This window comes from Anguilla anguilla, chromosome 2 (genome assembly GCF_013347855.1).
Source record: "Anguilla anguilla isolate fAngAng1 chromosome 2, fAngAng1.pri, whole genome shotgun sequence".
In the NCBI taxonomy this organism is placed as follows: domain Eukaryota; kingdom Metazoa; phylum Chordata; class Actinopteri; order Anguilliformes; family Anguillidae; genus Anguilla; species Anguilla anguilla.
In genome coordinates this window covers 73976200-74000398 of record NC_049202.1, presented here as the reverse complement: position 1 = coordinate 74000398, position 24199 = coordinate 73976200, and the positions used below count along the sequence as shown (strand labels likewise).

Below are 24199 nucleotides of genomic sequence, written 5' to 3'. Positions count from 1 at the left end.
TGGGTATATCCGGAACTGGGCTGCCTTTTACCTGTCCAACAGGAAATCGGGATCACCGTTGGGGAGTTAGTTTTGTCATGTGCTTGCTGAAGTGCAGTGTGCCCCAGTGATCAATTTTTGGTCCAGTTTTGTTCTCATATACATTTTCTGTCATTGTTATGCAAATGGAAACCTCTCTGTATTTTAAGGCAAATTATTTGATTTGGCCAGTTTATTAACATCTTTCAGGACTGGATATCACAAGGTTTTCTCCAATTCTGACAAAATGGAATCTCTGGCCCTGTTCAGACCTGGCATTAATATGCGTCTTGGGTGATCTGATCACAAGTGGACAGCTCAAACTACAGGTGTGAATGCACCCAAGACTCATTGAGGACACATTGAGATCCGATCACTCAGACCACATTCGGAGGTGGTCTGGGTCGCATATGGCCACATTCTTTTAGCAGTGTGTACACCAGTGCGTCCTGGGCCACACTGAAGGACAGCCTAGTCAACTGACGTCCTCTGCGTAAGCGGAAGTACGTACTCACTTGCGCACGAACAGCGTTATATTAAAGCGTGAAACAACAAGAAGAAGCCACAACAACAGGCAAAATGGATTCTCGTGGATGGAGTGCACACGAAACACGCTGTCTGATTTCCATTTGGGCCGAAGAGTCAGTACAACGGAAACTGGATGATTCTTATCGCAACCGGGCGATTTATGAGATTTCGAAAAAGATGGAGGGGAATGGTTACAGTCGATCATGGCAGCAATGCCAACGTAAAATCAAACTCCTCAACACTACTACTTCTTTTAATTTCCGGCCGACTAGGCACAGGTAGTGCATTGCTGCCTCCTGCCGGTTAAAAACAACAACGCATTTGGCCTTTGCATACGGAAATGATGTACGTGTTTATTTGCATATTGAGCGGGAAAGTGAGATCCGATCACAAGTGGTCACTCGAGACGCATGTGGAGACGCATTCTGATGCCGGGTGTGAACTGGCATCCGTCTCGACTGAATCTAGACGCAACCTGGATACAAAGTACAGGTCTGAACAGGGCCTCTCATTACAGGCCCACACCACATAGCATCTCAGATTCAGCTGTGTATTGGTTTGTTTGTATCTGATTTAAGGCCCATGAGAGCTAAGGAGTAAAAATGTGGCCAAAGGCTGTGTGAGGGTTGCAGTGTGATTGTTTCTACAAAGCGATTTCCAGGGGGAGTTTGTCTGTCACCCTTGTCGCCTGGTTGAGCACCTCGAGAGCAAGATCCTTGATCTCGATAGCCAGCATGCTGGACTCTGTAGTTCGTAATTGGTAACGTAATACTACGTAATACAGGAACTTCAGCCGTGAACTGCCCAAATACAGACAATTCAAGTGCCCCCAGAGACAATAACATTCTAGATCACTGTTATTCCACACTAATGGGTGCATATCACGCTCTCCCGCGTGCAGCCCTGGGTCTCTCTGATCACTGTTTGGTCCATCTTATCCCCACCTACAGGCAGAAACTAAAATCTGTCAGGTCTGTAGTGAATACAGTGAAAAGATGGACCGGTGAGGCCAAGGACACACTACAAGCCTGCTTTGATTGCACTGACTGGAGTGTATCTGAACAGGCAACCACTGATCTGGATGAGCTGGCGGACACTGTAACATCCTATGTCAGTTTCTGTGAGGACATGTGCATTCCCACAAAGACTCATACCAGATGCAATAACGGCAAACCCTGGTTCACCACCAAACTCAGACAGCTTCACCGGTCCAAGGAGGAGGCATACAGAAGGGGGGACAGAGCCCTGTATAACCAGGCAAGAAACACATTGACAAAGGGAATCAGGGCAGCCAAGAGGGGCTACTCTGAAAAGCTGAAAAACAGGTTTTCGGCCAATGACTCTGTGTCAGTGTGGAAAGGCCTGCAGGAAATCACCAACTACAGGAAGTCATCCTCCTCCACCATGGAGAATTGGCAGCTGGCTGAGGACCTTAACATGTCCTACTGTCGCTTTGAAAGGGCAATGGTCACACCCCTCCCCCGCCCCAATTCATACCTAGCACTCACACCTGGCACTATGCCTCCCCACACAGCCCCCACCCCCTCCTGTACAAACTCTCACCCAGCACATACAACAATGCGCCCCATCCCACCCCCCTGCCCCCCTGCCTGCACTGAAGATCTATGAAAAAAATTTTTGGTTCAGACTCTCGTTTCTCCTTACTGTATGCTACTATAGTAAAGGCTTTTTATCTACATTTTATTCAATGGACTTAAGTGGACTTGATCCTGAGTTTGGTTACACTGTTGTAAGTCGCTCTGGATAAGAGCGTCAGCTAAATGCCTATAATGTAATGTAATGTAATGTATGAAGAGGACGTCTGCAGACTCTTCCAGAGACAAAAAAACCAGGAAGGTAGCAGGGACGGACCGAGTCTCACCTGCCTGCTTGAAGGCCTGTGCTGAACCACTAGCACCTGTCTTCACCAGGATTTTCAATAAGTCAATGGAGCTATGTGAAGTTCCCTCCTGCTTCAAGCAGTCCACAATAGTTCCAGTCCCCAAAAAACATAGCATCACAGGACTAAATGACTACATACCTGTTGCACTAACCTCTGTAGTCATGAAGTCCTTTGAGAGGCTAGTGTTGGCCCACATGAAAGCCATCACAGAACCCCTGCTGGACCCCCTGCAGTTTGCCTATCGGGCCAACAGGTCGGTGGACGATGCAGTCAACATGGGATTACTCCAAGTTCTCCCAGCTAACTGTGCCTGCCTCTACCTGTCAGTGGATTACCAGCTTCCTCGCCGACAGGAAGCAGAGAGTGAGGCTGGGGAAACTCACGTCCTGCAATAATAAACATTTAATGACACTGCATTGTGTCCGGTGGGCTACTCACAACTTGTCTCCATATCGTCCCTTAGCTAACAAGAACATTGCCGTTAGAAGGCATAGGAAGTGTATGGGCTTCGTATTTAAAGTGACCAATCATACCAGTGAATACATTAGCATAAGTCTCCACCCCATCCCCGCCCCCACACTGCCAAAAATCAATTCTACGCTACGCTTCTCATTGTTTTACTCGCCGTGTTGAAATTTGCGTGCGTGGCTGCTTGTTTTACTCGCGCAGTGAATATCTGCTCACGCTGATTTTTGGCATTAAATTGATGCCATACTGCTGCCTGCTACAGTAGGTGCAGCGACGCTCAAAGCATAGCAAGCGGAACAGCCAATGAATGAGCGAGATCGAATGGACCGTTGCCTCGAACTATAGGACGTCAATGAATGAGCGAGTTGAATCGGACTTGACTCGAAACAGACAGCCTGCACTCACTGAACGAGATCGAATGAGCAGGATGTCTGCTACTTGCCCCTCAAAAAGAACGACAAATCGTTGGTCCGTCACATTACATTACATTACATTATAGGCATTTAGCTGACGCTCTTATCCAGAGCGACTTACAACAGTGTAACCAAACTCAGGATCAAGTCCACTTAAGTCCATTGAACAAAATGCAGATAAAAAGCCTTTACTATGGTAGCATACATTAAGGAGAAACAAGATAGTCTGAACCAAAAAATTTTTTTTTTTTTTTTTGATAGTTATGGGAGGGGGTTTAGGGAAGAGGAGAGAGGTACACAGAGAAGAGGTGCGTCTTGAGTTTCCGTTTGAAGGTGCTCAGACACTCTGCTGTTCTGACTTCCACTGGAAGATCGTTCCACCATCGTGGGGCCAGAACTGCAAAGAGTCGAGACCTTGTTGCTGCTCGTGTTGGGGGAGGAATCAGCCGCCCTGTAGTAGCCGATCGGAGCGATCTGGCCGGCTTGTAGGGTCTGATCATCTTCTGCAGATAACCAGGAGCTGACCCCTTGACTGCTTGGAAAGCAAGCACCAGTGTCTTAAACCGGATGCGAGCTTGCACTGGTAGCCAGTGGAGGGAGATGAGGAGGGGAGTGACGTGGGAGTCACGAGGGAGGTTGTAAACCAGACGTGCTGCTGCATTCTGGATGAGCTGGTAAATAAAACATGAATACCATCTAGCCTTTCGCAGCCACATTTCTGTAACATCGTATTGAGCTTACATAGCCTACCTACATGCAAGTAGGATGCAGAATCAATGTATTAAAATGAATATTTTATCTTTATTAATGTAAACTTATACATGATGAATGGTAATGCATTGAAGAGAAGTTTGGTGGGGCGTGCACCACTAGTTGTCGAACGTGCATGTACTATAACGAAGTGTCACAGGGAAACTGATGCCATTTTTTAGAAAAAGTATCAACAGGTTCAAAAGGTTTGATACATTTACACGTATCAACTCGAAGGAACCGATTCCTTGAAAAGAATCGGTCCGCCCACCACCAGTCTGGATCCCTACGGTATAACCGATGGGGGCGTTGCCGGATCACGTTTACTGAGGCACGACCAGTTTGTACCTGATTTTACCACAAACTGCCGTATATAAATACATGACTAGGAAACATGGGCGGGGTTTGCGATCGCTGACGGGGGTGGGGGGTGAGGGCTATTTAATTGTGAACCTATAGGCGGAATGACTGAAAGCTGTTTTTATAAGCTTAATTACTTTGGCAATGTTGATTGCACCTACATGTTTTTGCAGACAAAACATTTGTAAAAGTTAAGGATAGATGGTATTCATGTTTTATTTACCACTGGTAATGTAATGGTATCGCAAATGAAGATGCTGTCACTGTTACACTTCGTATTGAGAGAGTTGGTGGCCTGTGCCCCAGTAGCGCCCACAGAGTCGAGTAACCCCTCTGGTAGAGGATATCACAAAATGGTTCCCTGAGTAATGGGCAGATATAAACGTGTATTTGGTTGAGAAACCTATCATAAGCACATACACAGCCATAAATGCAACTGTCTGATATTTTCTGTATATAAGTAGTTGAGAGAAAGATGTATGCGTCATCTCTCTCCCCGTCACACCGGTTATCTTAATAACAAAGCCGTACTTCCGTTGCCAAAATGCGCATGCACGTATTTCGATGATGTAGGCCTTGAAAGGGTCAATTTTTGGGTTTGAAAATGTCGTACAGGTCCAGCATTAGTCATCAACGAGAAGGTCAGTAAGATTACAATGAGTTAAATGTGTCACTAAAAATGATAGCTATCTTGTAGGACCATCCCGGTTGTTCAGTAAATTTATATGATGAAATGCTAGAAATTTGCTGTATCAAACAGTGGATGCAAGGTAGATTCCCAACACTGGGGGGAAAAAAAGTCAGTTTTGAGAAAAATATAATGTATTTAATATTTTTTTAGAAAGTTTCTGGAGCCAATGTGCAAAAAAAGTGCATTAACTAAAGTTTAAAAAACTGGCTTTCCAACAGTTTTTCCCTGAATTTAACAGTGCAATGGAATTTTGATGTGATTTGGTGAAAACCTGTAATTGAAGGAGTATACTTAAACAAGCAGAGTCTATGCCAGTTTAGCATGTTGTCAACAATAAGACTTGCACAGGACCAGAACGGGGACTAGTTAAATAGTACTGTGTTCATAGACAAGCGGTTTTTAATTTCCCTTACAGTAACCGTCAAAAGGAAGTGATGCAATTGAGTCAACCTGTTTCCTGTTAGCATAGCGATTGCAATCTGTGGCCGTGTTCGAAACAGCCTACTTGCCTACTATTGATTATATAAGTTTAGTACCCTGGATGAGATAGCTGTTAAGTAGGCATAAATTTTCTCTAAACGTAGTGTACCTAAAAATCTCTTGATGGTATACTTATTCCTGGGGTTTCACTGAGTGTATTCAGAAGCGCACTTTCTTGAGGATTCATGACAACATCCATATTTTGTTTGACAAACCACCCTTTTGTAATTCACAAGTTCTTTGGTGGGTGTTTAATCTAATGTTCAAGGAGAGAAAAAACGTGGAACACCAGGATGGCACAATGGCTGTGACAAACTGAAATGGTCCCTTCATAACACGTGTTTGTGACTTCTTAAAAAATGTCATTTTAATTCCATGTAAATATAAAGTATTACTTCTTGCACATTGAAATGTAATATTTTGTGATCAAGAAAATTGACACTGGTGTAATTTGTCCAAAAAGAACCAATGTAAAAAAACTGTTTTGATATACTGTTCACAGAATCGTGGTATTTATTTATTTTTAATATATATTAAAAACTTGTTTTCTGAAAATGAACTTGACAGTACTGGCATTTCCAATTATTTTTCTGCCAATGTAGAGACTGTAATGTGCACATCAACTGAAGCTGGTCATTAGACTTCAGACTACATACATTATCTTTATCAGCTGAGGCTCTTTGTTTTGCTTTAGGCAATTAGCCTACCTACCATGTCTTTGGAATGTGGGAGGAAGCTGGATTACCCAGAAGAAACCCACACAGACACAGGGAGAACATGCAAACTCCACATAGAAAGGCCGAAGCTGGATTCGAACCCCAGACTTTCTTGCTGTGTGGTGACAGCACTACTCACCGCACCACTGTGCCGCCATTTTCTTACTTCTTTAACATTGTATGTTAACCGCACATTGGATTCGGCCTCTGACAGCCATAGTACATTCCCCAGTCAAGATGGCTTTAATCATCCTATGTTCTCTGTCCAATAAGACTTTAATTTTAAATAACATTAGGGTAGAGACAGGGACGAAAGAGAAACAAAACAAACAGCCCACACGGCATATATATAGAGAGGCAAAGTGTCCATTGTTAGTCCGGGGGCAACATAAGCATTTTAACTCAAAGCTAAAACCAGGGGCCTCGTTTATAAAAATGTTCTTAGATTTATACTTGAACTTAGTCTTAAAATCATTTCTGACGGCGTGCTTACCTTCGATTCATAAAAGATACTGAGCATAAAAAACCTTGCTTACGCAGGTTCTAAGAAGCCCATTTGTAACTTACGAACCATCTATAAATCTCAAATTAACTTAAAATTGACGGCACCTGAACGTGCTTTACAATAAGCGATTTCCCCTTAAATAATGCTAGCACAAATTAGGGTTTAGTCAGGAATAACCACGGACCAAAAGAGAGAAGCAAACTTTTTGGAAGATCATCATGCGCAAAAAAGTCATTCCGGTCTCTGAAAACTCTCTCCCTTCTAAAAGCATAGAAGGGAGAACAGCAAAAGCAACAACGCAAGAACAGCCATGGTTACTTTTTTCTAATTTGACACCATATTTATAGGACAACGCATCCTGTTTTTAATTCAAAACACCTTGCATCTGGCAATTAATTCCTCACACCTTTAATTGATAATTCCTATCAAATTGTTCATAAAGCTAATGCAAAGTTCACCACAGGCTTGGACGCATATGCGTCCCAAACTGCAATACCCCTACATAACCAGCAGGAAAATCACTTACGTCAAGTCTAGGATTTGCGTAGAGATAAGATAATTTCCACGTCAAAGTAAGATTTTATAAATAACTACTTATACGTGGTTTTCTGCGTAGGTCATACTTCAGATCAAAATTGATCGTAAGTCCGTTCTATAAATGAGGCCCATGTCTTCTTTCAGAGGAGCAGTGTACCCCAGTGGTCCTGGACTACCCGTGTTTAGCTGCTCCTAGTTCTTTTGCCGTTTGTAAATCCAGAGGGAATTCCTGGATGTTTGATGTCTAATGAGCGATGCGTTCATCTCAATGCAGTTAAATTTGTTTCGCGTAAATTGGTATGCAACAAATTCCCACGGTTCATTTAATTTCCCTTTTTTATTCACACTTTCTCCATAAGCATCATTCGCCTAAATATTTCCTCATTGTCATCGGTCACCTTTGGCAAGAGAGAACCTGAATTTATTCATGGGGTGTCAGTTGAGTGATGGACAGGCGAAAGTTATTCAGACTCAATGGGTAAACCGTTTCTCAGGGATAGAGTCAAATGTGCAGTATTTACATTACAGGTCACTGAATATGTACACTTTCGCATCACATTTTCTTTGGATCCAGGGGTCTATGAAAATACAAAAAAGAAGCGGGGTTATCTTGGTCTGTGAAACAAGCAAGGTGCTTTCTTGCTGTGGGATGCGTCTAACTAAAGTCTTTGGTTTGCTGGTTTTCCCCAAGATTTGGAACTTAATCTTCAAAATCTAGTTTAAAAAAAAGAAGAACTGCAAGGTATGTTCACTCCTTGTTTTTTTTTTGTTTGTTTTGTTGTTGCTGATTTTAAGTTCTGTAATTTGTTTTCAAACAGTGTCCCAATAAAAAGGGTTTTAAAAGCGACCCCCCTCTCTCTCACACGTGCACACACACACACGCACACTGTTCATGACACCCATAATTGATGGCAGACTGAATTTTACGGAGATTGGTTTAGAAAATATTTATAAACACAATATTAATTTACACTATACACAAGTTGGTCGCGTAATGACAAAAACGCAACATTCTCCGGGCATTTCACAGATGAATGCAAACGCCTATTGTAGAGCGCCGTTGCTGAATGTTAGCGGTAATGTTAAGAGCTCTTCCTCAAGGTTTGGCTTCTTCTGACGTCTGGGGGGCCGTGTCCACCAGATCCTTGTACCCCAATTTCTCCATCGGCTCCTTGGCCATTAGCTGTCTGTCGGAGGCAAAGCGAGAAGGAAATGGAGCAGGATACAGTAGCAGCTACGACCACGACACTGAAAATTCCCCTCGGGAAATTAACGTCCTTAAAACAAGAATACATTACTGTCCATTAAACTTAACACAATACTTCAGCTCTATGCGTGCTACAAAGAGCAGTATATGGAAATGTTAAAAAAAATAACACTGGTTAAAAGGACAAGGCATTTAACCACATAAGTTAATGGGGAAACAAACTGGGGGTCATCTTTAATGTGTAAACACGCGTGAAAAAATGTCCGAATGAAATAAAAGAACAAAGCACGTACAGAGTGAAGCAAGCTCATTGTCGCTAGCTTGACACTCCTGGAAAGAACACACCAACCCACCTTTCCATCCTGCATTCCAGGTACTCTTTGGACTGTAGCCGGCATAAGGAGTTATCATACCCATTCTCTCTCAAGCACTTCATGAATATCTCTTTGAAAGGTTTACACTCTCCTAGAATTCCGCAAACAACACAGAAAAGAAAAGAAGGAAAGAGGAACTCAATCATTCTCTAAAAAAGGGATATTCTCCCAGTTTCGACAATACCATCAACAAATAACATAATCTAAATCGCTGCAGAATATGTCATCTGACGTTGTAAGCCATGCAGGTTGGTCTGACAGTTAGCCTGATTTGCTAGCTGGGTAGTGGGCCCGTCTGATTCGATGGATTACGGAAAATGCCACAAGTACTTAAAAGCTGTCAGTAGTACAAATTTGCTACGAAGTCATGTCGCCATTTGCGAGCTAACGTTAGCCAAAATATCCAAAGCTATGATTGCTAACTATGATAACTAACTTAACCGTGTCGCCCAGTTAGTTCGGCTAACGCTAGGCTAAACGACAAGCTAACGAGCTAGCAACTCACCGAAGTGATCTAAAGGAAAAGATCCTTTGTCTGGAGGACGAGGCTTAAATGATTTAGAACTAAAATTCATTGCAGTCGACATGATTCCTTGGTATTTAACCAGCTATACCTAACTTCGTTCTCAATGAAACAGCAGCCCACTGTAGCTGTTGTGACCTCGCAGCCATCACACAGACGAAATAATCAATGACCGAAAAATTATTTTCGGTAATCGATTGTTTTCTCTTTTCTTAAAGAGACAGTGCATCTTTTGGAAATAACCTGTATTCAGATTCCATACAAGGTTTGCAGGACATTCGAAGAGCTGGCGTGCAAGTGTAGAGATGTATGAAGTGCATTCTGGGCACAAAGTGGTTTCAAAAGAGCTACAGAAAATGCCCTTGTTCAGAGTGTAAGTGAAAAAATCTATCGACAGACTGACTAACATGTATTCACTAAAAAGATTTTAGAAAATGGACACTTAATGACTGGTATGGACATTCTTATAATGTACTTCCTAGGAGACACACTTCTGTAGTAGCCAATTCTATGTTGTTTAGTGATCCAGAAACTAAATGTTTATAATTAATTGAATGGCGTGCGGTGGGTTTATAATTGGTGGGTTCATTGTAAGTCACTTTGATTAAGAACGTCGGCTAAATGCCAAAAATGTAACTGTAAATGCAATATTAAATTGAAAAGCTAATGAAAGCAAAATGCAGGACACCAGAATGCAAGCATCTTGCATGAGCCCCTGTGAAGTCAATGCCTGAAGGCCAAGGACCATTTGTCATGATATTGTCCAAAAATTACCTCTGAATGCACACACAAACTTATGCTGGTTATGCACATATCTGTGTCAAGTTCAATTCCCAGCAGGTGGACCTCTTCAATATTCATAGGTTAAAAAAAAAAAATTTTAAATGAAAAAAAAAACAAAAAACAAAGAAATGCTGAGGTGGTTGCTTTGTTAAGAAACTGGTTTGAGACTGGACACAGAGACTGGTTTCTGTGGAAATGGATATGGACATACAGGTGCTGCACAACTCCTTTCCTATCTTTCCAACAGACCACCTTGAGCTGAAAACAGCCAGTGTATTGAATGAAAATGTATGCAGGGGACTCTGATCTTCACTACTGTATGATATATGATAATGCATGCTATTTATATGATTAACAAAAAGCATGACATGTGCTGCTGGAACTTATTTTGAATCTTTGGAAACTCAGTGGAAATATTGTTTTGTGTGTTAAATTGTCAGTGGATATATAAACCGGTAGCCTATGATCAAACTGGAGGAGGTGTGGGTTTCTTTGTAAAGAGATGCAGAGGTGTAAACCATATGATAAGAGGCAAGGGCGTCTGTGAGGGGGCAGCGTGGTTGTGGTGCTGGCTGCAGGTGGAGAGATGGGGGAGTGGTTAAACCGGCAGGCAGTCACAGCTGTGTGCAGTTATGTGATCAGTGCTAACCTTTATATAATATGTGCTGCCTGCAATGAGACCGGGGGATGGATGCACACAGCCACGGTCATGGAGAGTAACAACAACGACAACTATATAGTATTGTGACCCATGCACTTAATAAATTGTGCGCATCGTACATCTCCGTGCCTGACGGTTCAGTGGGGCTTGTTACAGCATCATTTATGGCTGAATAGGGAGGAACTAGCAGTTAATAAAATGGGGTGGGGACCAAAGTGTGTTATTTCACAGTGCGGTTCAACAAATATCTCTGATAATTAAATATTGGACTTGTGAATGACTCTGTCACCGTGAAGAGATATCACCAGCATCCTCAGATCTAAGAGAGGATGATTGTTGTGAAGTGTTCCTTACAAAAATGTGTGTTATTATCAAGTTTTTTTCTGCGACACCTCCAGTTCATGGTGGGCTTAGGAGTGGATTTAAAAGGGTATTCTCATAATCTTTATTGCGCAGGCTACCTTTACGGGGGATTGCACGTTTTCACCACTGTTTGACCATGTGGTCTGTCAGTGGTCGAAATGCATACAGATCTCATCGGTCTTATCCAGAGCCCTGTTCCTGGAGATGAAAGCATATTATCGCTGGTTATGTACAGAAATGGCTTCGGCTTGCAGTTTTTTTTTTTGGCCAAAATATGTACGTATGAAGGCCGAGCATGGAAGCAGTTTAATGCAGTAGCTCCTTGCTGTTACCCTGTACATCCTCAGGGGGGCAGCAACAACACACGAACAGTGACTATGGTACCCCTGCCAATTATTAGGCTACGAGCATACAGGCATGCACAGGCACGACTGTATGTGATCAAAATTAACAAACAAACGAATGAAGGGCACAGTTCTTCTTAAAACCTGAGATCAGACATAAGACTAAATCAGAAGACAGATAAAATGCATCGCCATAAAACAGAAGGAAATTGACAGACGGTCTTATCCAAAAACATCGCTGCAAGTGCTTTACTTCAGGCATCCTGTTGCGGCAGAACCCTGAATAAAGTGTATACTAATATAAGGGAAAGGCGGTATAAAAAAATAAATAAATAAATAAAAGGCAGCTAATAGCGTGACATTTCCCCAAGAAACAGGCCATTATATAAGAAAATACTGATAAACTTTGCAACTGGTCCATGGCGACCACACTGTTGCCTATCTCCAGTTCATAAGCGAGACATTTGCGAAACATTTACCGGGTCTCAACAGGATCTAAGCCCTCTAAAATCAGTCGCTGCCAAGCGAATACCGAATGTCATCGCTACATCCCTGCCGCCTGACTGCCGGAACAATAAATCAGCTAGCCTATACTCTCTCGAAAAATGATGAAAGAAAAAACTCTTTTTGAATGCTAAAAGCACGATTCGCCTTCAGACAGATGAAACAACTATTCAGTGAGTGTGAAATTTCGGAATGCGGCCAAACGAAGGATGTGTACAGGACTGCCATGCATTACATTACATTACATTACAGGCATTTTATCTTCGCGGTGCCGTAGCCTAGGGGAGAGCGGGATTGGTTGGCACACTTTTAACTCTCTGTCATATTTCTCAGGCGTGCCATATGTCAAAATAGTCTAACCAGTACCAGCTGAAAGATTAAGATCTCAGCTTAAAAAACAGATAGATTTAATGTTCACAAATGATTCCTAAAATGATTTTATTCATGATTAAAGTCAAGTTGTGCACTTGTGCCAACCAGCCCCAACACGGGGCTGGTTGGCACAAAGTTAAAATGCTATAGTTACAAAGAATGAAGTGACACATAAAAATAATTTGAGCATTTAATTCAAATCAGAACCAGAAAACACAAGCTGGAAGGTTAGCTTTTTAACCTCCCTGGGTGATGGGCCATAATAAATGTCAGCTGACTTGGACAGATACTCAACCTGCTCCCTTTCCAAATCTGGGGAAAATATTTGCCTGTTCCTGATGGAACCAACAGCTACACCTAGCTCCTGCTTGCCTTCAGTCTCATCCTGGCTGATCTTGTGGCAGTATCTGGTTGTGCAGAATGGTACATTGAACTCCTTCCTGATACTTTTGTTTTGAGTCTTCACCTGTCTGACTGCCTCTAGCATAATGTGTGCTGGTGTGTTTCCTCTGTATGTTTTTCTTTAAAATTTTCTGACCACTTTGACCCCTACAAAATTTTTTAAAATGTTTAAAAATGTTTCCAGATACAAAATTAATATTTAATACATAATAAGTTTATGTTCATGAACAATGAACATACAATCCTGATAAAAATATGATGCATAATTTATAATATTATAACATACAACATATAATAGTATTATAATATTCGTTATGTTTAACTTATGTAAAATGCATAAATTAATACATTTGTAACCAATTGGCTGTACCGGGGTTGGTTGACACATGTTGCCAACACACCCCACCTACATTAGGACACACCTCTGTACTAAAATGATGTTAGCCAGCTAGCATCACTCACCACAGACTTTCAAATTTCATATCAAAATATAGCTGATTCCTATCTCTATCAACTGAAATTAATACATTTTCTATATCTCTATCTAACACAGTTTTATAATGTATTTAGTGGGGGGACCTTCTTTTTTTGTTTTGACACTGCAAAATTGAAAAGTTGTCCTCACCTCAACAGGTAGCGACCTTCAGATGTTTTGACAGAGTTGATATGTTCAGGTCAAGAAGATAATCATTTTAATGTTAGATTTTTGTGGCAGCACCCTATAGTGGCCTGGAAATGAACTGCATGCCAACCAACCCTTGTGCCAACCAACCCCGCTCTCCCCTACTTGTTAACTTGTTTCTTAATTAATTCTGATTTAGCTACTTTCTAAATCATAATTACAGTTATTCTCTACAGTGTTCTCTACGGTTATTCGAGACAAGAACAACTTATTCAACAGAATCGACCACCATTGTACATCATACGTTTTATTATCATGAATTTCACTGTAGGTACATTAAGGCTAAACAAAATTATTATTATTATTATTTTTAAAACGTTACATTTCCAGGCAGATAAAAATACACCGTTGTGTCTATCCACCCATTTAAACACGTCATATAGTGTATGCTATTAGCGTTTTTTATACCAGAAATCACAACTGCATAGGGCCAACAGCCTGGACCTGTTTGCGACAGACTGCTAAAACACTACATTATACAAACACCAGTGACCACTTTATTTTAGCATGAGTCCCAAAAAAAAAAAGAAAAAAAGAAAAGACGGCCGGGTCAATACCCAGGTTCACACATTCAAACTGATTAAAAAGACACCTACCATGGCATTTAGCGACTAGATAGCGCTACATGCATCTTATCTCATTATTATGAGACCTCGCCTATTTTTTTTTTTTTTTCACTAAGAAGAAATACATACCATTGGTTTTCAAAGACTCTAATACAATACCGTAGTTCTATAAATAATTAATATATCAAACTCGTTTCCCTTCAATGGTCATTGGTTTTCAAAATGTGGTCACGCTTCTCTTCAACATTAAAAGCTCACGAATACAAAACGTGGGCGTCAATCTATGCATTTTTAATTTAGTACTTCTACTTCATCCTATAGCGGCGCTCTAGGCTATAAATGCGGCTACCTACTTCTGTACTGTACATCACTTTTTTGTCTAAGGCATTAATAAAACAAACATTTACATTAGGCTACATGTCATACTATAAGCTCTTAAAATTAATTTATTTATATTTGTCGGGAAAATCGACGTTTTTCTCGCCTTTTTTGTTTTGCATGATATGTTTTACGTCCTCGGGACCGCAGGGAGCGGGATGAAGATTCTGCGTAGACTCCCTGCCTGCCCAGGTAAACGGCACAGTTACTGGTTGTCGCGTTCAACCGCCAGAAAATTGTGTGCCAACTGCGATGACGTCAGTGGCGGCTCCTGGCTGCCAAGCTGGAAGCGGTTTGATGGAGAATCTACGATCGGTTGTGTCGTAGACGTGCATATTTAACTAGACAGGCAGGCACGCCTTCTGCTAACCAAAGCTTGGGAAGCTCGGGAAGTAAGTTTGTACTGCGCACGTTGATGGAAAGACATTGGAGCACCCATTACATTAAAGCAGTGCTTCCCAAACTCGGCCCTGGCTCCCACTGTATCCTGGTTTTGTCTACATTCGCAATCCCATAATATTAACAAGTCGGTAATTTTTCTTCATTAGGTGCTTTTCATGTTCAGACGGATTTACTTTGTTGAACCAAAGGTCTATTATGTCGGCTTTGTTTTGCGCGCCACGAAGACTAAATTTCCGATGTTGATATTGTGCTACGTTGTGCTTATTGTGCTACATTGCGAACAATTACATTAAGAGGAGACTTTTTTGATCAAATGAATACACATAGATAAATCAATAGGCTCCTAATTAGGTTGTTGGACACGTGTTTAATTTATTTTATACTATTCTCCTGAAACTAATAAACACAATGCAGGTTCTACTCATTATCATTTTCTTTGCCTTTGAATTCTTCATTATCTTGCAGATAGTTAGTTTTAGTGGCCAGGTGTGCAAACTTTCACCAATTAGGAACCTACTGATTCACCTTAGTCTATAATTTTAAGTTTTGCCCTTTTTTGCAATTGTTTGCAATATAACACAATGAGCAAAACATGAACATGGGAATTTTTTTCTTTATGGCATGCTTTGCTATTTCTGACATAATGTGGCGTAAGATAGTAAATCATCCCTCTAAACGGGAAAAGCACACAAATAAGAAAAAATAACAGCTTGTTAAAATTCTAGTATTGCGACTGGTTGAAACAAAAACCAGCATACACGGGGGGCACAGGACCGAGTTTGGTGCATTAAAGTGAATGGGAAATATCAGACTTGTGGAGGCAAAATAAAACTTCCCCCGGTGGTATTTTGAAATTTAATTAACAATCGTTACGTTTCATATGAAACGTAGATTGTGAAAATATGTGACCTGTAATGAAATATGTAGCTACATTTTAATATTTCCCAAAAACCGTTGTTTAACAAACTTCTCCACAATATCACATTTATAAGCACAAAAGACTTGGTTTTCTGCATTGAATTCAACGAGCAGAAAGGGCTTTTGCGTGCGCAGTAGAGGCGGTTTCCCGATACTTCCTACACTTCACCGCCCGGCTCCTCCTACCCTCTCCAGCTGTTATGCACTCTATGGGCTATGTGATCACTCAAGAGACGACTGGTAACAAGTGGTCAAGCTTTACGTTTTGAGGTTCCACATTAAGCATGGTGGTACAACATACCTCACAGTGACAGGATAAACTCACACATTGCTAAACAACAGTCATATGTGATTTGCAGAATGATACTACAGTGTACAGCTACATACATACATACATACATTTATACATAAATATATTTATACAACGGCTTGCCTGAATACTCAATTCTGATTGGCTGGGAAGTGTGCATTATTTTTCCATAAAGGGCCTATGCCTGGCTATGAAGTGGCACAGACAAAAGCTTGATCACTGTTCTAAATTAACGGTCAACAAATCAACGGTCTTCCTAGATAAAACGAACGTGGACAATGATAATTTTCTGCTGTAGATTGCTAACGAGCCAGCTTGTTACACTATCATCCTTTAAACAGTGTTAAGGGATGTGTCCCGCCACTGCCAAATATGAGGACACTCATATTCCGATATTACTCTGAACAAGACAATATCCAGAATTAAGATATGGGTCATGGAAACAGCATTTTCTGATGAAATACCATGAAGAAGGCCCTATTCCAAATGATGACATGAGGCACACGCCAATCTTATTTTGGTTATTGGAGTGCCATTTGGGCGTATACAGCTTATTCAGAATATCCATCTCAATCGGGGGTTTCACAACCGTTTGCAACACATACGATCTGTGGGTGTTGTTTTCAGTCAGCACCGCTGTTACTAGGTTACGTAGTGTTTGAAGTGGGCCGGTGCTTACTGGTACGCAGTAAAGGCACTTCTACACGTTTCTAATGTGATTAGCACTTATTCTAAGAGGCTTCAGCTGACGACAACAGCTGACGCCTCCCTTTTTGGAATTTAGAATCCTGAGCTTGAATTCTCTTCTAACTTGATGCGATTTACAAACCGCTTGCCACACTGTAGATCACCTCTTGTAAAAAGGCCTTTCTTGGCCCAGCGATATATATTTCTATGAATGTTGGCAGCTGCAATGGAACTTGTCTTTTCAACGTTAGCTGGGCTCAAAAATGGGAATTTCCAGAACGTAGGCTATACCACACTGGGACTTCAAAATTTTGCTCATAGGAGTATTGAGACTTTTTTTTTTTTCCGCTTCAAGCACCGAGGCTACCCATTGCTTTTTAATAGGAAGCAGACAGCTAGCTGCGGTTCACAGGGAGCAAGGAATGGATTATTAGAGATGTGTGCAATGGGTCTATATAGGGCAACTGAATGTAGGGTATTTACGGTATAAGAGGTGTGTGCAATGGCCCCATATAAGGCACCTAAATGTAGGGTATTCACGGTATGCAGTGGTAGTGTTTTTGTCACCAGGCATTTGCAAGGGGCAATTGCTGAAATGTTTGTACAGCACATTTCTGAGGGTTGTTTGGTCCTGGGGTATCTAGCTGGGGTATTTGTGTCCGGTGTTGACCTGGGGGTAAGGGTGAAGATAAACTGTGTGGAATATGGGCATAGGGGGTATTTGATTGTGGGGTTATCTGCTCAATGTGTTTATCTGGGGCATTTGCTGGGGTAAAGCTCTAATGGTGCGTTCACACACAGTAAATGGAGGCGGATCAGTTTGGAAAAGTGATGTTTCATCATGTGACAGGAAGAGAAGCTGCAGAGACAAGCACACACCAGACCCATCAGGTCAGCGCAAGAAGGCATCATAAACCCTGCAATCAGAGCTCAATGCTGCCTCCACTGGCGAGGCTGAGCCACAGCAGCATGAATATTCACATACAAAACTACCCATTTGACTCTAAAAAGATAGAACTTAAGAGTAGATCTTTCTCTGCCTCTCACTCTTTATTTCACACATGCACACACACACACACACATGTGCGTAGACACACACACAAACACACACAATTACACACGAAGTGAACATACCCGCCACAAAATTTTAATGAGGGTGAGAAATCATCAGAAAGTCTGTAGTTAATGTTACAGCTGAAAATCAAACTCCAGAATCCTCAGTCCTGCCCAGTCTTTTAAACTTTCCCCCAAAAGAATGTATGTATGCATGCACACACACACACACACACACACATATACATGTACATCTATACACGCACACACTAACACACGCTTATACACACGCACACATATGCACACACACAGGCACGTGTGGTTGGTGGTTTAGGATCCGCAGCAGCTGGTGGCCTTGGTCATCTCCTTGTTCACGTACTCCTGGAGCTGAAACTTTGGTTCACTCAACTCCTTCAAGGACCTGTGCTTCAGCTCTCTGTGTGTGAGAGAGAGAGAGAGAGAGGGAAGGAGACAGAGAAAGAAAGAGAAGGGGAAGGAGACAGACAGAGAGAGAGAGAGAGAGGGGGAAGGAGACAGACAGAGAGAGAGAGAGAGAGGGGGAAGGAGACAGACAGAGAGAGAGAGAGCTTGCATTTGCACAAGTCCTATAAAGTCAATGTTGTATTTAAAACGTAAGGGACCCTTATTGAAAACATAAATTAATTTCTATGCAGGAGGTCGATGCGCTCCTGGACGTGAGTCAGTCTCCCTGGATCACCCTGAGGAGACGGGTGGGGGGGGTTTGGAGCTCATTAGCTCAGGGATCATAAGAGGAGCACCGAAACGCTGTGGTCCTGACTCACTTGGCCGCGGCGGTGAAAGCCAGGTCCACATTGAGCCCAGACTTGGCGCTGGTCTCCATGAAGGGCACCCCGAACTCCTGCCACAGAGACAGACACATTCCTCAGACGCTGCTACCGTCACAGCGTTCGTCCACGTCATAACGTATTCAATAACAGCCAAACGCGACGCTGTGTTGGGGAGTTTCTCCTCCCTGTTTGAGTGTTTTTCTTCCCTCCAAGCAGTTTCTTTTTCTCACCTCAATTTCTTATTTTTTGGGGGTTCAGGCCTGGTTATTTTTTTTTTGCCCAATTTTCTTTTCTATTTCCACTGTAAAGTGTCTTTGTAGCAATTTCTCAGTTTAAAAAAAAAAAGCTATATAAATGAAACAGAGTTGAATTGCACCGAATGAAAAAAATTATATTTTTTCAGATCTGGTGAAAACATATTTCAATAATACCAGTGCATAGTTTTCTTTAAAAGACGAAATGCATAATACTATAAAATATGAAATGTATGAGAGTCACGTGATTGAAGGGATACCTGAAGGAATTTTTTTGCTTGTAAACTGCATTTTGTGAGAGTACAGTGCATGTAACAGGTGCGGTGTTTGATCTGACAGGCGTAAATGGCGGAGGGAGGAGGTACAGGATGTACGCGTCTCCACGCCTCCCACAACCCAACAGCTGGTCCCGACCCCCAGTCTCAGAACCACTGTTAAAACCTCCCCAACTCGGTAAAGCCATAGCCAGCCTTTGCTATAACTGGACGCGTTCAGCAGGGGGCGCTGTTGCCACGTCGCAGCAGGGCCACTCGAGGACAGACCACAGAAATCAAAGTGCAACACAGTGAGAATGAAATGAGAGCAGCTCTTGCTTTAATGTTTCACCCAAAAGGTAAATCAAACTGCTAAACGTAACCTGACTGAGAAACCCGACCTCTTTTGACCCCGTGGACATTACACTGCAGTGCTTGACAACAGTACACGACCCTGTTCACTTTCAGATTGCCTTCTATTCGCCACTGACAGGAGAACAGGGCTTCACTACAGTCAGAACAGGTGGAGCAACCTAATGCTATCAGTGGCTCACCGATTTGCACCAATCATTCTGTTGCGCCACAGAAAGCGAAATCCTGATTGGTTCGTGCAAATGAGCGATTGACAGGTCAAGGTGAGCCATCACAGGGCTCACAAAACCCCACTCCATGTGCTGCTACGACACAATTTTTTGTCCTGCATACGAAAGTAATAAGGTTTGACTTGGAATGAAACCACTGACCAGTGGAAATGAACTTTGACCCATTTAAGTTGTGAGATCACAAATACAGTGTATGTGATTAGAATGCCATTAACTGAACATTCTAATGCTGATGTCACAATCACAGCTGGCGACTGAAAGCAATGGAGTTGCTAGAACACTGACATGTAAATTTTGAAAACACATTCCAAAACACCTACTCTTCAAAGGGTTAAAAAATTGAATTGCTTCACGAATGCTGTAGAGGAGTTCTGCAGTTCCCACAGATCAAGCGAACAGGAGAGCAGCCCGACCCACCCGAGTTTCCATGCTGGTGTGAAACACGTTCACAGTGACATCACCACAGTGTTACTTACAATGCTGTAACAACGTAGTGCGCTGAGTCAGAGGAAGAAAGATTTGTGTGCGAGTGTGTGTGTGAGTGGGGTGTGTGCGTGTGCGCGTGTGTGTGCATTCCAGACTCACCTTGGCTAGTTTCTCCCCCTCCTCTCTCCTCACCACTCTCTGATGTGTGGAATCAGCCTGAAAGACATCAGAATTAACACTAATCCCAGCACTGACCAAAGGACTGACCCCTGCACTAATCCCAGCACTGACCAGGGGACTGACCCGCGCCCTAATCTCAGCACTGACCATTGCACTAATCCTACCACTAACCTGTCCACTGACCTCTGAACCAATGTCAGCATTGACCTCTGCCCTACTGACAACACTGTCAGCACTGACCAGAGCACTGACCTCTCCCTATTCCTCGCAATTCCTTTTTATGCAAGATCAGCAGGTTTAACATATTATTTACACTTGGTTCACAGTTTTATAGAAAATAGCAATATAGTTATTTGCTGTATGCACTCATAATAAATCCATATGCAGGCTATTCTAAACCACGCATATTCATGTCAGCTGTGTCCCTGGATCTGAGCGTAATATTTTACTCCATCTCACACAAGTAGCGAGTTAGCCTCTAATCTCCACCTGCTCAGACATCATCACTCATACTCTACCTGTCTGATATCTACCTGTATTCTGCTCCATTCATCCCGGGGTAAAACTAAGCGCCCCGGAAGGTGACTTCAAATCGAGGCTGGAGCAGGTGCGCATATTAACGAAGGCACATTTCTGGAGCAGAATTTTAATGACGCGCGTGAGCGGGAAGAGCCAAAATGGCCGCGCGTCCCACTCTCGCTCCAGGCTGTCTCTCAATCTCACAGCTATCATCCGTCCACGCCCGTCCACTGCCCCAATCTATCAGGCTGCTGTTTGGCCTCAGCACGGATAACTGCATCCACGCCATCCATCACCCTGTCCTTCCCCTGTGCTCGGGGCGCTATGGAAGAAAACATCCCCGCCCACCTCACCTTGTTCCCGAGGAGCATCAGCACCACGTCCTGCTGGGCGTACTCGTGGATCTCTGTCAGCCAGGCCTATGGAAGGGGGGGAAACGGAGAGAGGGGAAGTGTGAGGAAGCTGGGACAGGAAGTGGGGGTGGAGAGTGGGAGGAGCCAGGAGGCTGGGTCAGGAAGTGGGGGAGGAGAGAGGGAGGAGCCAGGAGGGTGGGACAGCAAGTGATGGAGGATGGTAGGAGGGGCTAGGAGGCTGAGACAGGACATGAGGGAGAAGGGTGGGAGGGGCTAGGAGGCTGGGACAGGAAGTGATGGGGGATGGTAGGAGGGGCCAGGAGGGTGGGACAGGAAGTGAGGGAGGAGGGTAGGAGGAGCCAGGAGGCTGGGACAGGAAGTGGGGGAGGAGCGTATGAGGGGCCAGGAGGCTAGGACAGGAAGTGGGGGGCGATGGTCAAAGGGGTCAGGAGGCTGGCTTGCTCCATCGAGCCACACCACCACCACAAATCATTTCATTTACTTGAGCATGCACGCTCATTTGCAGCAACGCCCTGTGAATGTCTCCGTCAATCACCATCACTGACCTAGACTGAAGTAAATGCAAGGATGATATCTGAAACCATATGGGAAGCAATTCAGTTGATATTTCCCGTTGTTTTTTCCTACTCCAGATTGGTTGTTTGGTCTCATTTCTCATTAACGAACAGCGCTCCTGATCCATGCTCGTGAGTTCCAGGGTGCTCAGAATCTTTTGGAAACTAGACCTGTCCACATCCTGGGCGGACTGGCTCCTCGACGATCAATTAAAGTCCCGACTGGTCCATTTGCCAAAAAAGGCCCTTCGACAAGCATGCTGGCATTACCTCATTTCATCTCAATTAAAAAAAAATAGCATTTTGAGAAATAGAAGACATACATGAACCAAACAGCAAAGTACCATCATAGGAGAGGCGAGGGACCGGCATTTGGGCTCCGTTATTTAATCTCGGGGGGGGGGCAGGGGGGGCGGGACATCAGCTAGCAAGAGCACACCTTTCATTCGTATTCAGGAGACACCCACAGCAAACAAGGAAAATAAAGAAATAAATAAATCAACTCCCTGTCCTTTCAGCGTATGGAAAAAAAAAAAAAAGCCTAAAGACTAAAAACGTGAGATAATTTCAGTAGGCCTTCCTTTTTCAGGAGGGGTGAAGTCCAGGCCTGTGCTTGTGAAGCTGCACTGGAACCACTGGAGAACCCGAACCCGGTTCTGACCCAGGAGAACCCCGTGTGGTGCACGCAGTGCTGCATACAGCGCTCATTCTCAAAAAAGAACCAGGTACAGAACCCAACCGCTCCACGCCTGCGTTCTTGAGTCTCGTCATCTGGTGTCTTGGCTCAGTAGCCCTCTCTTTTTCTCTCTTTTTCTCTCGTTACACTTTGTCATTTTGGCTGCCCGTCCCCTAGAAAGCGCTCCTTTGGCTGAAACGCTCGGCAATTCGGGCCGCTGCGGGCATCGATCCTCTCCTTTTGCTGCGAGGTGCAGATCCTCCACGCGTCTCGTTTCTGAAACACTCTTTTCTGTAGAGTCGGTGTAATTGTGTTTATCGGTCCCGTTCGCCACCCGCCGCACCGGAGCTCAGTCCGAGACGCGAGCCGAACACCGCAGAACGCCAGGCTCAGAAACGGCACGGGTTTTAGTATCCGCCGGGGCTTTCAAAACTGCTGCAGCAGTTTAGCTGCGCTCAGTCTCGCCTCACTTTTTAACCATGCAAGGTGTGCGATCAACAACGTGTGATTAGAACGCGGTATTTCCCACACAATGAATTTGAATTAGGACGGTCCACCCAAACAGAGTTGCGCCCTGTTGAATTAGTGCAGCTAATTGGCTAACAGCTGTTTATTAGGCCCGGAACACAAATAACCGAAATGCTCATCGAATAATAACCGACCACAGTCAACGAGTCCGCAGACGAACACCAAAGCTCCAACTCCTGGCAGTTTCGCCAGAAAACCACCACCCTTAGTCTTCAGAGCATGGACTTTTAATAAGACCCAATGATTAGGCGGCAGTGTAGTATAGTGGGTAAGGAGTTGGTCTTGTGGTCTAAAGGTCATGGGTTCGATTCCTGGGTAGGACACTGCCGTTGTGCCCTTGAGCAAGGTAGGCCTACTTAACCTGCAATGCTTCAGTGTATATCCAGCTATATAAATGAATACAATGTAAATTCTAGGTAAAAAGTTGTGTAAGTCGCTCTGGATAAGTGCGTCTGCTAAATTCCTGTAAAAAAATAAATAAAATTAAAATAAAAAATAAATTAGGCAACGTGTGTTCAGCTAATTCGAATGAGCTTCAGCTGCCACCCTGTAGAGCCGACGCTGTCCACTAGAGGGCAGCGTCCCATGTCCCTTCCTGGCACCAACACGTTTTAGCACTGGTATGGGCAAAATATAAACGACAGCCATCCCTATGCCATCGCTCCATAAATCTTTTCTGCAGACCAATGGCGCACCAAGCTTTCATGGTACCGCAAGCTCTTCAGCACGTCTCATTTCTGCAAGAACGCTTTCCTCGGGACCGTTCGCTGCAAGGCCTCTTCTCACGTTTGAAGCGCACGCTCCGCTGCCAGCTGACTGCGCCAGATGCTGAGCGAGCACTTCACACCGGACTTCCTGTCCCGCAAGGAAGTGGCATTTTAGGCACCTGGTTAGTTGTTAAGAAGGGCAGCAATAGTGGACTAGGGGGCGGGTGACTAACATGGATGCAATTCACCCAACCACCCCCAACCCCCCACCCCCTCCCCAGACCAATGCCAGCTGCTATTCACATACAGGTCCCTACATGCACCTGGGGGCTTGATGCCCCATCACGGTACTCTGGTCCCATCTCTCTCTCCCCCCATCTGAAAAAGCACATAAGGTGGGAAGACTATCTGTTATCTT

The 24199-nt window shown here is 43.5% G+C and overlaps 2 protein-coding genes across 2 annotated transcripts in view; both read right to left on the bottom strand.

The window, feature by feature from the left end:
* Positions 1 to 7687: 7687 nt before the first annotated feature.
* LOC118219902 (cytochrome c oxidase assembly protein COX19-like) lies at positions 7688 to 9653 on the bottom strand. Its single transcript, XM_035403391.1, has 3 exons — positions 9456 to 9653; positions 8930 to 9041; positions 7688 to 8556 (listed from the first exon to the last, which is right to left on the bottom strand). Exons 1-3 carry the CDS (start codon positions 9535 to 9537, stop codon positions 8466 to 8468), a joined length of 285 nt encoding a protein of 94 aa, XP_035259282.1. The 5' UTR covers positions 9538 to 9653; the 3' UTR covers positions 7688 to 8465.
* Positions 9654 to 13813: 4160 nt separating this feature from the next.
* LOC118221702 (ras-related protein Rab-26) overlaps positions 13814 to 24199 on the bottom strand; it is a 73863-nt gene continuing 63477 nt past the window's right edge. Inside the window, exons 6-9 of the mRNA XM_035407005.1 lie at positions 21296 to 21361; positions 20403 to 20459; positions 18702 to 18778; positions 13814 to 18334 (exon numbers count right to left, since the gene is read on the bottom strand). Coding sequence (XP_035262896.1) covers positions 18229 to 18334; positions 18702 to 18778; positions 20403 to 20459; positions 21296 to 21361 — 306 coding nt within the window. The 3' untranslated portion in view covers positions 13814 to 18228. The remainder of the gene's footprint in view (positions 18335 to 18701; positions 18779 to 20402; positions 20460 to 21295; positions 21362 to 24199) is intronic.